At 33.7% G+C, this 15,046-nt stretch overlaps 1 protein-coding gene across 1 annotated transcript in view; it reads right to left on the minus strand.

Moving 5' to 3' along the window:
* The window catches only part of LOC148308013 (venom carboxylesterase-6-like), a 15,009-nt gene extending 361 nt beyond the window's left edge, over positions 1-14,648 (minus strand). The window contains exons 1-9 of the mRNA XM_088262421.1: positions 14,380-14,648; positions 12,353-12,449; positions 10,520-10,705; positions 8,947-9,132; positions 8,188-8,378; positions 5,231-5,399; positions 3,602-3,786; positions 1,078-1,228; positions 661-787 (exon numbers count right to left, since the gene is read on the minus strand). Of these exons, the coding sequence (XP_088118547.1) occupies positions 661-787; positions 1,078-1,228; positions 3,602-3,786; positions 5,231-5,399; positions 8,188-8,378; positions 8,947-9,132; positions 10,520-10,705; positions 12,353-12,449; positions 14,380-14,580 (1,493 nt within the window). The 5' untranslated portion in view covers positions 14,581-14,648. The remainder of the gene's footprint in view (positions 1-660; positions 788-1,077; positions 1,229-3,601; positions 3,787-5,230; positions 5,400-8,187; positions 8,379-8,946; positions 9,133-10,519; positions 10,706-12,352; positions 12,450-14,379) is intronic.
* Between the last annotated feature and the right edge of the window lie 398 nt (positions 14,649-15,046).

Consider the following 15,046-nt stretch of genomic DNA (forward strand, 5'->3'; position numbering starts at 1 on the left):
ACCGTTTCTATAGTAATTGGGTATCTTTCAGCATAAAGGCTGAGATATCAGATGCATAAACAGTTCAGACGCGACCGGCCTCGTTATGGGGAGACGTCTTTTCACGCACAAATATTTTTATAATATAAACTGGAATTTGATTTTATTAAAATACATATTTAAAAAAAACATTTCTATTATCATTTTTAAACTCCTTGCCATTTGATAACTCTCCTCTTTTCAAAACCTTATATTTATTTCGAAAACATCAAAAAAACGGTATTTTAAAACCAAAAATTCAATTTCGTTTAATGTTACCTATGTAGGTTTAAAGAACTCAGGGTTTGTTTTTGGCTTTGTCCGCCTTCGTAGTAAAATGGTCAGCACGCTCCGCTACCGAGCTGGAGGTCCCGAGTTCGATTCCCAGGGGGGGGGGGTTAAATAAATATTTGTGATTTTTCACTCTTTTTTATTTATTCAATCCTGGAGTAGAACCTGAAAAGCGGAGGGCTGATCCCTTTTCCTTCACGTGTTAACGATCAAGATAACACTGCTTTTATATGATGCAGTGCCCCTATGCCCTATCGAGTGCGGATGAGGGATTGAGGAGGTTTAACGAAAATTATGTTGCATTTTTTCGTATGTTGTGGCTTAAAATTTATAATATTGTTTGTAACCTACCCATTTTTGGCAAATGAAGTCCACATTTTTGTCATTATTCCGATCATTTTGATGTCCTCTGGAGTAGTTGTAACATCCATATAGTTTGTATTGGTCACATAAGCGGTGTCGTCTGCGTGAGAGACTCCTATAATCAGAAACCAAAGAGCATAAAAAAATTAATCATGTTTTCAGGCGTTTCCCAGTATGTAAAATATTCCGAGGTTCGAATTTTGCATACATCCGAATAAAAGGGTCTCTGCTACCCTCATCTCAACTCAGATGAAGAAGGATATTAGCTGATCATTCCATCCGTCAACTTTGTGGTATGGTAATAAAACACTCCCTTTATTATTCATAAAAGTGGTATTACACAAAGTAACGATGAATGATAAGGAGAGTGTTAAATGAAAGTATCTTTAAAGGTTTTATACCGACCGTAATTATTCTCCGAATTACTATAAACATCGCTCAAACTAGTGGCACCCCTGTATGAAAAGTTGTAGTAGTAAATGGGGCTTTTTCCACGCGATGCTTGTAGCCTTCCAGTCTTTTCAACATCAACTTTGAAATGTCTGTCACCGAGAGCCTGAAAAACGTCAAATTAATATCACAGACGAAAGAGTAACATTGAAAGCTCCCAACCGTATTCCAGGATCTGATGCAGAAGCATCTAGACTTCCTGACAGACTTCTCTTGCAAAGCAATTTTATTTTATGGAGTAAGTTAAGTCCGCCTCCATAGTCTAGTGGTTAGCGCGCTAGACTACCATGCTGGAGGTCCCGGGTTCGATTCCCAAGAGAGTCAAAATAAATATTAGTGATTTTTCAGTCTAATATTTATTTAATATGACCCTGGACTGGTACCTGAAGCGGAGGGCTGATCACCTTTCCTTCGTGTATTTAACGATCAAGATAACACTGCTTCTATACTATGCAGTGCCCTATGCACCATTGTGGTGCGGATAAGGGTTAGAAGAAGTTAATAGGAGAGAAGTAAGAGCTTCAAACCTAATCATAAAAGGTAAAATAGAGGGTCGATGAGGTGGGGCAGGAGGAAGATCTCCTGGCTCCGGAATATACGAGATTGGGGATCAAAACTGCCCAAGACAAGGACAATTACTTTCAAGTAATAGTCAACGTCAGAGGGATCTAACATGACATGACACGCACAGAAGAAAAGGACTAAGTTGCGAAAAATATTAGAAAATGTGAAACAAAATTGTATATACTTATATTGTAACTGCAGACAGTTGGTAGAATTCCATATTGAATTGTTGGGTAATATATTCAAAATTAAACAAGGTTTATTGGATTTGAATTCTACATTTATTTATATATATATAAATATATATATATATATGTATATATATATATATATATATATATATATATATATATATATATATATATATAAATATATATATGTATATATATATATATATATATATATATATATATATATATATATATATATATATATATAGGGTCCGCCATCTAAAGTTTTTTTTTTCAACTAGTGCTTATTTCGTGAATGGTAACACTTAGCTCATGTCTGATTTGACAGATAATTAGTTTTATCCTTCCGCTGAGCGAATATGGTTGTGTATACGCTTGAACAACGCTGGGAAATATTGCGACATTACTTTGAAAATCATGGTAATGTTGCAGAATGTGTGCGAAAATTGCGTACGGTTTTTGGAAGAAGAGAAGCACCGTCAGCTCCGTATGTTCGTTATCTTGTGAAAAAAGTGAAAGAAACTGGCATCCTCATCGATAAACCAAAGCGTGAAAAGCCAAAAACAGTGCGTACACCCGAGAATATCGATGTTGTGGCAGAAAGTGTGCGTGAAGCGCCATCAACATCAATTCACCGTCGTTCTCAACAATTGAACATTTCGGAGACATCATTGAGACGAATTTTGCATAAAGACCTTGGTATGACGCCATACAAAGTCCAATTGGTTCAGGAGTTGAAGCCAACTGACCATCCAATGCGTTTTCGCTTCGCTGAGTGGGCCTGCGATCGACTTACAGAAGATGCCGATTTTGCCAAAAAAATCATCTTTTCGGATGAAGCTCATTTTGATCTTGGCGGGTATGTAAACAAGCAAAATTGTCGTATTTGGGGCACAGAAAACCCGCACGCATACATTGAAAAGCCGGTACACCCAAAACGAGTCACTGTTTGGTGCGGATTTTGGTCCAGAGGCATAATTGGGCCATTTTTCTTTGAAAATGAGCAAGGAGTGGCCGTTACAGTCAATGGCGATCGTTATCGGGCCATGTTGAACGGATTTTTGTTCACAAAAATTGAAGAGGAGGATATTGGCAACATTTGGTTTCAACAGGACGGCGCTACGTGCCACACAGCCGTAGTTCAGTAGTTTTTTTTTTATAGCATTTTCAAAAAAAAAAAGTTATTTGGCGGACCCTTTATATATATATATATATATATATATATATATATAAATATATATATATATATATATAAATATATATATGTTAATACGTGACGCGTTTCGTCTTATTAGGTGTTTGATAATGTCTTAATAAGACGAAAGGCGTCATGTATTAACATATATAGAAAAATAAATGTAGAATTCAAATCCAATAAACCTTGTTTAATTCTGGATATATTACCCAACAAAACAAAATTTTATCCCGATATAATTGTGAATTGCCTTCCATATCCCTGTCACTGCCAATCTAAATAAATACAAATTTTATTCTATCGCTTGTATCTTTGTGTATCTCTCTTTTTCTTTCTCTTAACGTTATATATTTCTTCTCTCTCGTGTAACGAAATGTGCCCAATAAATGTTACGCGTCCTTGAAATTTTTAAGTCTGAATTCTTGTCCGATTATCGATTTTAGAATCCTAAGAGGTTTAACTTCAAAAAAACAAAATCCTTGATTTTTCTCTCGTGTAACCTTTATTCAGTCTTCAATGAAAAACTTACGTCTACAAATTTGGAGAACGTGTCTATGGAGAGATCATGTCCGTTGAAGTAATAATCCTTAATCCTTTTTGCAGCCTCAGCATGCTTCTTCAAGGGCAAAGTAAAGTTGAAATCGAATAAATGCGGTACGTAATCATCCCATTCTGTGGCTAATTGGTCCAGGTACTCCGGTTTTTGGATGTAATCTAAAATTAAAACACACAATAAAATAAAAAGCTAACATCGTAGTCGTACAGGAGAAAGCGACCAACTAACAAAACGTAAAATGTTCAGGAGGACCATTAAAGTCACTTTTGCTTGGCAAGAAAATAAACATCAATGCAGTTTGTCATTTTTAATAAGTCAATATTACATTTTAAAATCTTAAAATCCTAAAATCCAAGTTTAATCCTTTAGGATTTTTTCAGGGCATATTAAGCTAATAAGATATCAAATAGTCAATGTTCACGCTTTTGTAAGAAATGCACTTGGTCACTTTCTCCTGTACGACTTCGATATGTAGTATGTATCTCCATGTAACCTAGTGCTTAATATGGACTGAAATTTATCCGGCCTACCAACTTTTAAGTTAATCGATTTTAAATTTTTATAATGATTTAAAGATATGGAATAAGATTGTGTTAGGTTTTGGTCCCGTAGTGTCGCGGACTCTTGAGTCAGAGTTTCGAACTTTCGAACCCACTCTACCACAATTTGAGACCTATTTCTAATAATGAACCGCTTAGGCTCACATAAATAGTATGAAATTGAAGTATTTTTGTAAATAATAAAAACACAAATATTTCTCTGTTTTATTTATTTTTTAAATAAAGTCATGGGGCCATTATACGAAAACAAATATGAAAATATAAATCAACAACCATAAAGTGAATGAGTTTCGTCTTTATCGACATTATCAGACTGGTATTAGACAGGCGACACCCAAAATAAAAGTAGATAAAACTGTATAGTCTGTTGTTATTATACAAAATGCAGTTCCACCAAGAGATGTGAGTACGAAACGTAAATCTAATATGAAATATAATCTGCAATATTCCATAGTAAAAATATATTTTCTACAATGTATGTATGTATAAATCAAAAGGATAGTACAAAATTCCTATATAAGAATATCGAACGAAAAATATGCATACGGCAGCTGGGCGATCTTTGGACATCCCTAGTATATTTTTATATGTTTTTATATCGCTCACTCCTTTCAAGAACGTCATAAATCAAAAAACTTGATTATTCAGGAGAAGGTTTTTTAAAGTTTAAAAATATAATACAATGTATTGAAAATAAATATCAAATTTGAACTTCTTACTGTGCAACAGATCTTTTTAGGTAAAACCTAAAGGTTTTCTTCATTTGAAAAATATTTAGTAAATTTAAAAAAATAATTAAACAATACCTTTTCTTCGAAATGCAAAAACATCACTTTCTGCCCTGTAGCGAGTAAATATTAAGTTAAAAATATGCCGCTTTTGCTGGGATATAGTACATTTTCTGGGCATTCCGAAAACGTACGCAACTGAAAATTGACGATTTTTTTATTTATGACGTTCTTTTTTATGAGCGATATTTTTCACAAATAAATAAAATTCTGAAAAAAATCTTTTAGCTCAGTAATTTTTGATTGGTACTCACACGACGCTGGATAGAGTCCTTCGTCCGCAGTGACTGACAGCAGTAATGGCACATCTTGAGCCTGTCCGCTGTTTACGATATCGTAAGGGTGGCTGGATATAAACGTGCCCTTTACATTTTTTGGTTCGACCAGTGGTGCCCAGGGAGAAAACGGGGCAAAGGGGAATGCCTGAAATGTGGTTTGATCAATACATTAGCAATCATTTCAGCAAATTAAGGCCAAGTATTCGTAAGTCGTAACTTTATTTTCTATAAATCCAGGTAAAATTTTACATAAGTAAATGATTTTTTATTAAAACATCGTTTTTGCATTAAAAAAATTAATTTTTCTTCGAAATAATTACATGGTTTTGAAAAGAAAAGAGTTATTGAAAGGTAAGGAGTTGAAAAATAAAATATTCATATATATTCTACAAACAAAAAAATATCCAATATACATTCTCGAGCGTCAACAGACATGTGACCTCTCTGGTGGTCTATGTTGGTCTCGTGTCTCCATAATGACATTAGTTTGAAATTGCCATAAAAAGGCGAAACAACTGTCACAAATTTATTTTTATGTGATTTTTAACAATAAAATACAGTTTAATAGACTCAAAAAATCTGTGTTTGATTTTAACATTAAATATAATATAAAAATCAAAATGGAGTTCGTCAAATTAAACGCCAAATCCCCAAATAAATAATGAAAAAAATTACGTTATTTCTAAATTTTAATTCGATCGCCTCATAAATTAAATGAATGTGGTTGCCAATCGAGGAAAACTTGGCACCATCAAGTACATATTTCAAATACTTGAAAGTGCTCAGGTCAGGATTAGGGATAACCGGCAAGTGTGCATTTGGAAGACGAGAATATTGTTTGTAGACAGATTGGTGTGGCGTTCTATTATTTTTGCCTACCCGTGATCTGCCCGTGATCGTGCCTACACGTGTCCAAACATGTTGCGCGTGGCAATGAGGACAGCCTGGAACGACTGGTTGTGATCGGTAGCCTGGAGGGGAAGAGAGGGAGAGGAAGATCCTCACACGATGGACTGATCAAGTTAAGACAGCAGCAGGCACCTCGGTGGTTGGAGCGCTACGTGCAGCGCAGTCAAGGAATAACTGGAGAAGAGTCATTGCTTCCACAAGGGTCACAACCCTCAGTAATGAGGAATAAGGAGAAGAAGTTAGTTAAAATTCGATCACGCGAGAATATTGACAATTATTTATTGTAGTGAAGAAATCACTTATATTTATTTGAACCCCCCTGGGAATCGAACCCGGGACCTACAGAACGGTAGCCGAGCGTGCTGACCATTACACTACTGAGGCAGTGATTTCTTCACTGTAATATTTATTCAATTTAACCTTGGACTGGTACCTGAAGCGGAGGGCTGATCACCCTTCCTTCATGTGTAAACGATCAAGATAACACTGCGTTATATGACGCAGTGCCCTATACACCATTTGGGTGCGGATAAGGGTTTATCATCATTTATTGTAGTACATTGGTGTGCTGTAAAATAATAGTATTAAAACCTCCATATTCATATGTACCGACTTACATCATCTTTGAAACAGGTTTTGAATTTAGTGGAGTAGAAGTGGAAAAATAAAATATGAAACGGCGTATTCTTTGATTTTGACCGTGCGCAGTGGTCATTGTACTCTAATGATAAATAATGATGTATTATACATATTTTACTTTAAAAACGCTAGCAACCAGATCCCGTCACAGCTGTAAATCAACAAGTCTTCTTTATCCAAAAATACTAAACCAGTTTTCTCAGGGAATTGTTGTTACCGAAAAAACATTGTTTTTTTTTAAATATAATTAATCAAAAAGTAATGTTATCTTTCTTACGTTTTTTGACATTTCAACGTGGATGAAGAATAATATGGAAGTCTAGGCATTTACAGAGCTTATGACCTGTCATAGACTGGTAAAGTTATCACTTTACACACGTGCAACATTCAACATTATACCCCATGATTGACAGCCACACTACATAAATTTTTGGAACTCCTACATACATCAATAATCTCATGACACTACACATACGAGTTCACTGAAGCCATCTATGGTAGTATTATTTCGCAGAGACCTTTATTTAGATGTATGCAAGGTATGTGAAAATAACTCATAAAGTGGAGAAAAACTAAAATTTGTGAACTATTTGGATATTATCAAAATGTTGTGAATTATCTTTATTTAGGTACGTCGTTAAAGTGCAGTATTCAATAAATCGCAACCTCATTTTCTATAAACCCGGGAAATATATCTTTTTCTTCTCAAACCATCGTTTTGGCATTAAAAAAATTAAGTTTTTATTCGAAACAGTTATATGGTTTTCAAAAGAAGAAAGTTATTGAAAGTAAAGGAGTTAAAAATAAATGTATTTAAAAATATTTTTTCCATATATATTCTAAAAAAATACTTACATATTATACATTCTTGGATTTTTTCTATTGGATACATTTTGGCGTGAAAAGACGTGTGACCTTTCCGGTGGTCGGCCGGTGATTGAATTCTGTGTTTGCGAATCCCCTCAAGACGTTAGCTTACACTCCTTTCAACAACGTCATGTATCAAAAATCGTCAATTTTCAGTTGTGCATGTTTTCGGAATGCCCAGAAAATGTACTAAATCCCAGCGAAAGCGGCATATTTAAAACTTAATATTTACCCGATACAGGGCAGAAAGTTGTTGTTTTTGCATTTTGAAGAAAATGTATCGTTTAATCATTTTTTTAAATATACTAAATATTTTTCAAATGGTGAAAAAACATTCAGGTTTTACCTAAAAAGATCTGTTGCACAGAAAAAGATCAATAAATATTAATTTTTAATACATTTTATTATATTTTGAAACTTTAAAAACGATCTCCTGAAAAATCAAGTTATTTTATATATGACGTTGCTGAAAGAAGTGAGCGATATGTAATCGATGCCCAGACGTTTTTGTTTCTTACCGTTAGTTTCGTTATTGTTCTCACAATATCAGCTGCGGGCTTGTTCATGAGACAGTCCACCATATTCTTGGTAGAGGAAGTGGGACATCCCAAACTACTTCCGATCATCTGAGCCTTCCATAAAGGCGCCTCCTGGTGAGTCCAAGGACAAAAGGTAGTCCCGCTCATCGCTATGGCCTTCTGAAATAATCCTGAAACATGATTTTTAACTTTATACATAAACTGGGAGTAACTACCGGCACAGTTTTATATCACACAATCAATGTCGGATTTAGAGTAGTGGCTGTTCTAATCTAAAATATTTTATTTTTGTTTCTTCAGTTGGCTCATTTGATATTTAAATACAAACTATTATTTACACTTCATTTATATAATACGTATTTACATCTTCTCACAGCAAACAAAACATTTATTTTTAAATTATTCCAGACTCTTTTCATTCTTTGTACATTCAGGCATCTTATCATATATTTTTACACTCTTATACAGGATACAATTTCGCGATTCTGTTTGTTGTAATGGCAGTCGTGTTTTATCCTTGTTTCCATTAAATGTTTATCATATTTTATTTAAAAATTATTTATTATTTAAATATTTAAGCATTTTATCGTTAAAAAAATGAATAATCCTCTCTTTTTTATAAGTAACCTTTTTTATATATTTTTAAAATATATAATATATAATATTATATACTAAATAAATGCGACCTATCAGTGTTTTTTTTTAACCAAAATTTAAAAATATATCTATAAATACGACCTTTGGACATTGGAGACAAAAGGTGGTAATGGACGCTCGCGCCTCCTGCCGACATTCCAGACACGGTGATACTCTCGGGATCTCCCCCGAAATGAGCGATATTATCCTTAACCCATCGTAAGGCCATAGTTTGGTCCTTCAAGCCTAGATTCCCGGGAAGAACGCTGTCTTGTGTGCTCATGAAACCTGTAAAAAACATATTAGAGGATTGTTAATTGTATATATGTTACATATATCGCTCACTCCTTTCAACAACGTCATAAATCAAAAATCTTGATTTTCAGGAGATCGTTTTTAAAGTTTAAAAATATAATACAATGTATTAAAAATAAATATCAAGCCAGTTATTGAACTTTTTACTGTGCAAGAGATATTTTAAGGTAAAACCTGAATGTTTTTTCTCCATTTGAAAAATATTTAGGATATTTAAAAAAAAAAACAATACCTTTTCTACAAAATGCAAAAACAACACTTTCTGCCCTGTAGCAGGTAAATATCATGTTAAAAATATGCCACTTTTGCTGGGATATAGTACATTTTCTGGGCATTCTGAAAACATGCACAACTGAAAATTGACGATTTTTGATATATGACGTTGTTGAAAGGAGTGAGCGATATATAAGGAAAGAATGCAAGGCTGAGATAAGCATTATAGATAAAACGATTGAGTTTTCAGTTTTTATTTCAATGAATAGTTAGTGAGTACCTATTCAGTTTCAAACATGGATTTGTAGGTATGGGCATTTACGTATGAGCAGTGCAAAACACATGATTATAATAATAATTAGAAGGCGATTTTTTAAACATAGTAAGTATATGGATTTAAATGATGATTTCGTTTTTTTCCTAATCAATACTTATTGGTGGAACATAACCCATGTTTTTTTTCAAAGCGAAGCTCGGCTGTCCAAACTCAAAACACAGTAAGGGACATTTTTTGTAGTACGTTTTTTTGCATTTTTGGACTGATAAGATTTTACTTAATCCAAAATTGCAAAAAAAAAACATAATACAAAAAAAATGTCCTTTACTGTGTTTTAAGTTTGGACAGCCAAGCTTTGTCGCGGTATAATCTCTGAAGTCTCTTTAAAATCTTAAAATAAGCTGGTAAATAAAATTTAAAAAGGTATTTTGAGATGGTTTGGGCACGTGAATTGAACGAGTGAAGAAAGACTAGTAAAGCAAAGTTATGAGGCGAAATTGCAAAACTATTTGCAATATTTAGGTTCTTTATTCCTTAGAGGCTATGCAGACAGTTATCATACGCAGAGTGAATTTTAACACCATCTAACATCAATCACATAAAACCAATCCTTGTCATATTTAATTAAAATTTCACTTGGTAAATACCAGTATTTCTTCAAATCAATTGTGACGAAACAACAATTTGGAAATAAAGAAACAATTCTCTCACTCTTTCTTTTCAACTGCCAGTTGAATTCGGAAAAGGGGGGAAGCGATCCAGACAAATTTGCCCTACCGCGTCTAAAAAAGTTCCACTTCAATGATGGCTTTCAGATAGATATTTGCATTTATCAAAATAGATATATTTAAAACTTGTAATATATTTTACCCAAGGGACCCAGTCGGTATTGGAAATTGACGTAGATAACATCACTATCCATCAAATAGTCAGGCATGTAGGTGTTGCCAGTTCCGTAGATGAATGCTCCTCCGTGTATAAAGATGATAACTGGGAGTTTGGTCTCTTTTGACGGAGATGGAGTATACACATTTATGTACAGGCAGTCCTCCAATCCTGAAATTAGACAGGGATATTATTTTAAAAGACATAAATAAAAATGCTAACGTTCGTTTGTACAAAATCTTAAATCTGGATAAAGGATACTGTGGGTTTGTACTCCTCCTTCGTGGGTTTCAATCTGTGTGATGATTTGTATGCTTCTTTCATGGTCAGTCTCCACCTGCCTCTATTATCCGCTTGTCTTTTCAACTCGGCGTATCAGCTTCAAAGCATCTCGGAGAAAATTTGGTCCATGTAGGTTAAGCGGTCGTCCTCTGTAGTTTGTGCCTTTGCACATCCTTTCCGCAATCGTAATAAACAGGCCAGGGTGTTATATATTTAGCCGCCTATTCATTTGGCTCGCTATTGTGTTACTTTATTTAGCAAGTATCTAGACTCCCCAGTCCTGCTTGGTACCTCGTTGTTCCCTGCATGTTCCGACCAATAAATCCCCAACATCCTCATGTTTTTCTTTGTTTGTGAACCATATATATTTTTTTAAAGTTACATATCCCTGATAAGATGAGAAATACGACAAAACGACGATACTCGGCTGTCCAAACTCAAAACACAGTAAGGGACATTTTTTATGTAGTTTTTTTTGCATTTTTGGACTAAGTAGATTCTACTTAGTCCAAAAACGCAAAAAAACGTACTACAAAAAAATGTCCCTTACTGTGTTTTAAGTTTTGACAGCCGTACTACGTATCAATATATGAATAGCTACGTATCTGTTGCGTATGTTTCCTGTTTTTTTTTTTTACTTTTTACTTAGCACTTATTTTTACTTTACTCCTCTTCTCAACTTGTACATCTTATAACTGTTTGTTTTTTTTTACTATTTTTACTTTAGCTCTAAATTAAGTCTGCCTATTAATCTTCTTAACTTTTGCTATATTTTATTCTTACTGTTTACTTCAAACTCATTTTACATTTGTGAATTTTTGTAATTGGAATGTTACAATTTCCTGTTTTATTTGTTATTCATTATTGTAAATGTATTTATGTTAATGTTCTGTTAAATTTCTATATAAATAAATAAATAAATCTTCAACAAGGCTGTATAAACCCTCACACTCTCAAAAGGGAGTTTATAGATAGTAGAGTGTTTTTACTGAAGCGATATATATTATTTACTATATTTTTACTATTTTTACATAATGCTTAAAATAATAATAATGTTGACTTGAAAAAAATGTATCGACACTCAAATTCATATCGCCCACTCCTTTCAACAACGTCATAAATATAAAAAAAAACTTGATTTTTCAGGAGATCGATTTTAAAGTTTAAAAATATAATAAAATGTATTAAAAATAAATATCAAGCCACTTATTGAATTTTTTACTATGCAACAGATATTTTTAGGTAAAACCTGAATGTTTTTTTTCCATTTGAAAACTAATTAGTAAATTTAAAAAATAATTAAACAATATCTTTTCTTCAAAATGTAAAAACAACACTTTCTGCCCTGTAGCGGGTAAATGTTAAGTTAAAAATATGCCACTTTTGCTGGGATATAGTACATTCTCTGGGCATTCCAAAAACATGCACAACTGAAAATTTACGATTTTTGATATATGACGTTGTTGAAAGGAGTGAGCGATATGTCGTATTTCGTTTATAATAGAATGTGGAAATAATAAATAATAGTTTATTGACCTGTGACATCATCGTAGGCATTAATCCACTGCATGCAGACTTTGGGAAGAGATTTGGCAATCCAAACTCCATTCCATTTCTCCGGTTTTTGAGGATCCTTAAAAAATGTCAAAATTCAACCTTGATTAATCATTTTTCCGCTGACCAAAAGCAGAAAATTTTGGTTTCATTATTTAGAGATATTTTGACGCACGGTTTAAAAAAATAGTGATTGAAATTATTTGGTGGTGTAGGGTATTTCGAACCCAAGACCTCCAGCACGTCAGCTAAAGTTGCACGGTAACATGGTTCGATTCCTAGGGGGGGGGGTTAAAATAAATTTTAGTATTTTAATCACTCTTATATTTATTTAATATGTATTACCCTGGACTGGTCCCTGAAGAGCAGGCGTGATCACCTTGCCTTCATGTAAGTAACAATCAATATAACATTGCGTCAATACGATGCAGTGCCCTATGCACCATTGGGTACGGATAAGGGTTAGAAAAAGAAGAAGAAGTAGGGTATTTATAAACTGATCCCCTGATAAAATAAAAAATACGACTGATTGCTAATATTTAAAATAATAAAAAATAAAAATAAAGCATTTAATATGTTTTTATTCCTTCCTCCTATCCATGTGAAGACATTCTGACAATTTTTTTTCACGTCTACGAGATTTTTTTAGGTGGGCGCAACAAAAAAAATGTTGAGAAACTGCGGTGTATATTTACAATATCTAAGTATGTTGGCTGTCAAATTTGAACTTGGGCTATATTTTTTATTGTTATGCATACAAAAAAAGAATAAACGGGGTTTAATGATAACAAATTGCACGAATTTAAATAAGCGAGATAAGATAATATGCGTTATAAACTTAATGCAGTAAATTATGTAACGATATAATGATCTCTAAAGCCGCTTATGCACTACACGGAATTTTACCGTCCGGCACTTCAGTTAGCATGATAAAACGATTGATTGGCTTGTGCTTTTGTCTTTCGTTCTTCGGATAGGTGCACTCGATCGGTGCATGACCACTTAGTGGTCGCTTTTATTTTTCAAAATCGGACTGCCGGACGGTAAAATTCCGTGTAGTGCACAAATGCCCTAAGACCGTTTTTTTTTGACAGGTCTAAAAAAATCGTTACCTAGTTTTTATTATTAATAATAATAAAAGTTCGAAAGTGTTGAAGGTGTAAATTATATATACAAACGCGAGATGGGGTTTAACTCTGATTTTACCGTGGTTCATTTCAAACCCCCGAGTGGTGCATAGGGCGCTGCAACGGATAGTTAATTCGTAATGAAGGTCATCAGGTCGTCAGTCTTCTACTCCTCATATTTGATGGGATACATATCGCTCACTCCTTTCAAGAAAGTCATAAATCAAAAATCGTCAATTTTCAGTTGTGCATGTTTTCGGAATGCCCAGAAAATGTACTATATTCCAGCAAAAGAGGCATATTTTTAACTTAATATTTACCCGCTACAGGGCAGAAAGTGTTGTTTTTGCATTTTGAAGAAAAGGTATTGTTTATTTTTTTTTAAATATTGAATATTTTTCAAATGGAGATAAAAACAATCAGGTTTTACCTTAAAAGATATGTTGCACAGTAAAATATTTCAATAAGTGGCTTGATATTTGTTTTTAATACATTGTATTATATTTTTAAAGCGTTACAATACATTGTATTATACTTTAAAAGCGTTCTCCTGAAAAATCAAGTTTTTTGATTTATGACGTTCTTGAAAGGAGTGAGCGATATGACTTCTCCGGTGAAATGAATGCGACTTTTTTTTTAATTACCTAACGTCCAAGTGACTGAAATCTAGCTACGGCCTATGCATCACCGCTTATCATGACCCTACTCAGGCTTCAACTTTTTAAGTTTCATAGCCTATGCCTGCTCGTGAGTGGATTTACTCTTTATGTTTAAAGTTACTATAATTTCATGTAATTCAAGAGTGAAAATTTTAGGCAAAAACACTCGTAATGAATGCCACTTAACGAATGCTGGGCCTTAAATACTTTTAAAAATATTTACCTTAAATCTGAGTTTTCCAACAGGAGCTTCTGCATAAGGTATCCCTTCAAAGGCAGCAAAGGGCTTTCCACCGAAAGAATTCCTCCATTCTCCCGCAAGTCGGCCCTGCGGGATAGTCAAAATCTCCTCATTTTGACCCTTTATTGCAGCACTGACCCCACAAAATGCAATGAGGACTGCAGCAATTAGTATTGAATGCATCGCGTCAGAGCAAACAGCCGACTGATCTGTCAGACAACCACTTTAGAAGGTAACGAGACAATAATAACATCGTTTTATATACGTATCATGGTTTACTACTATCTACTTATTTGATAAGATCGTACCAGTATAAAATATAATCAATGTTTACCGTTTAAATTTATATCTAAACTGTAAATCAATATAATAAAATGAACCAGCAAATTCTAAATTAATGTATATTTACTTTCAAATTAAAGTGTTGCGTAATAAAAGTGGTGCATAGGGAACTGCATCGTATTGACGCAGTGTTCTTGATCGTTACATACATGAAGGTAAGGTGATCTTCACTTTGGAGTTTCAGACTGATATTAAATATCTAATATAGTGTAAAATTGCAAAAACAAAATTCACCCCTTTTTCCTTTGAATCGAGCTCGGGACCTCCAACACGGTACTAAACCCGCTAACTATTATTTTACTACGGA

This window comes from Brachycentrus maculatus, unplaced genomic scaffold (genome assembly GCF_059751285.1).
Source record: "Brachycentrus maculatus isolate JH-2025_06_01 unplaced genomic scaffold, ASM5975128v1 h1tg000180l, whole genome shotgun sequence".
Taxonomy (NCBI): domain Eukaryota; kingdom Metazoa; phylum Arthropoda; class Insecta; order Trichoptera; family Brachycentridae; genus Brachycentrus; species Brachycentrus maculatus.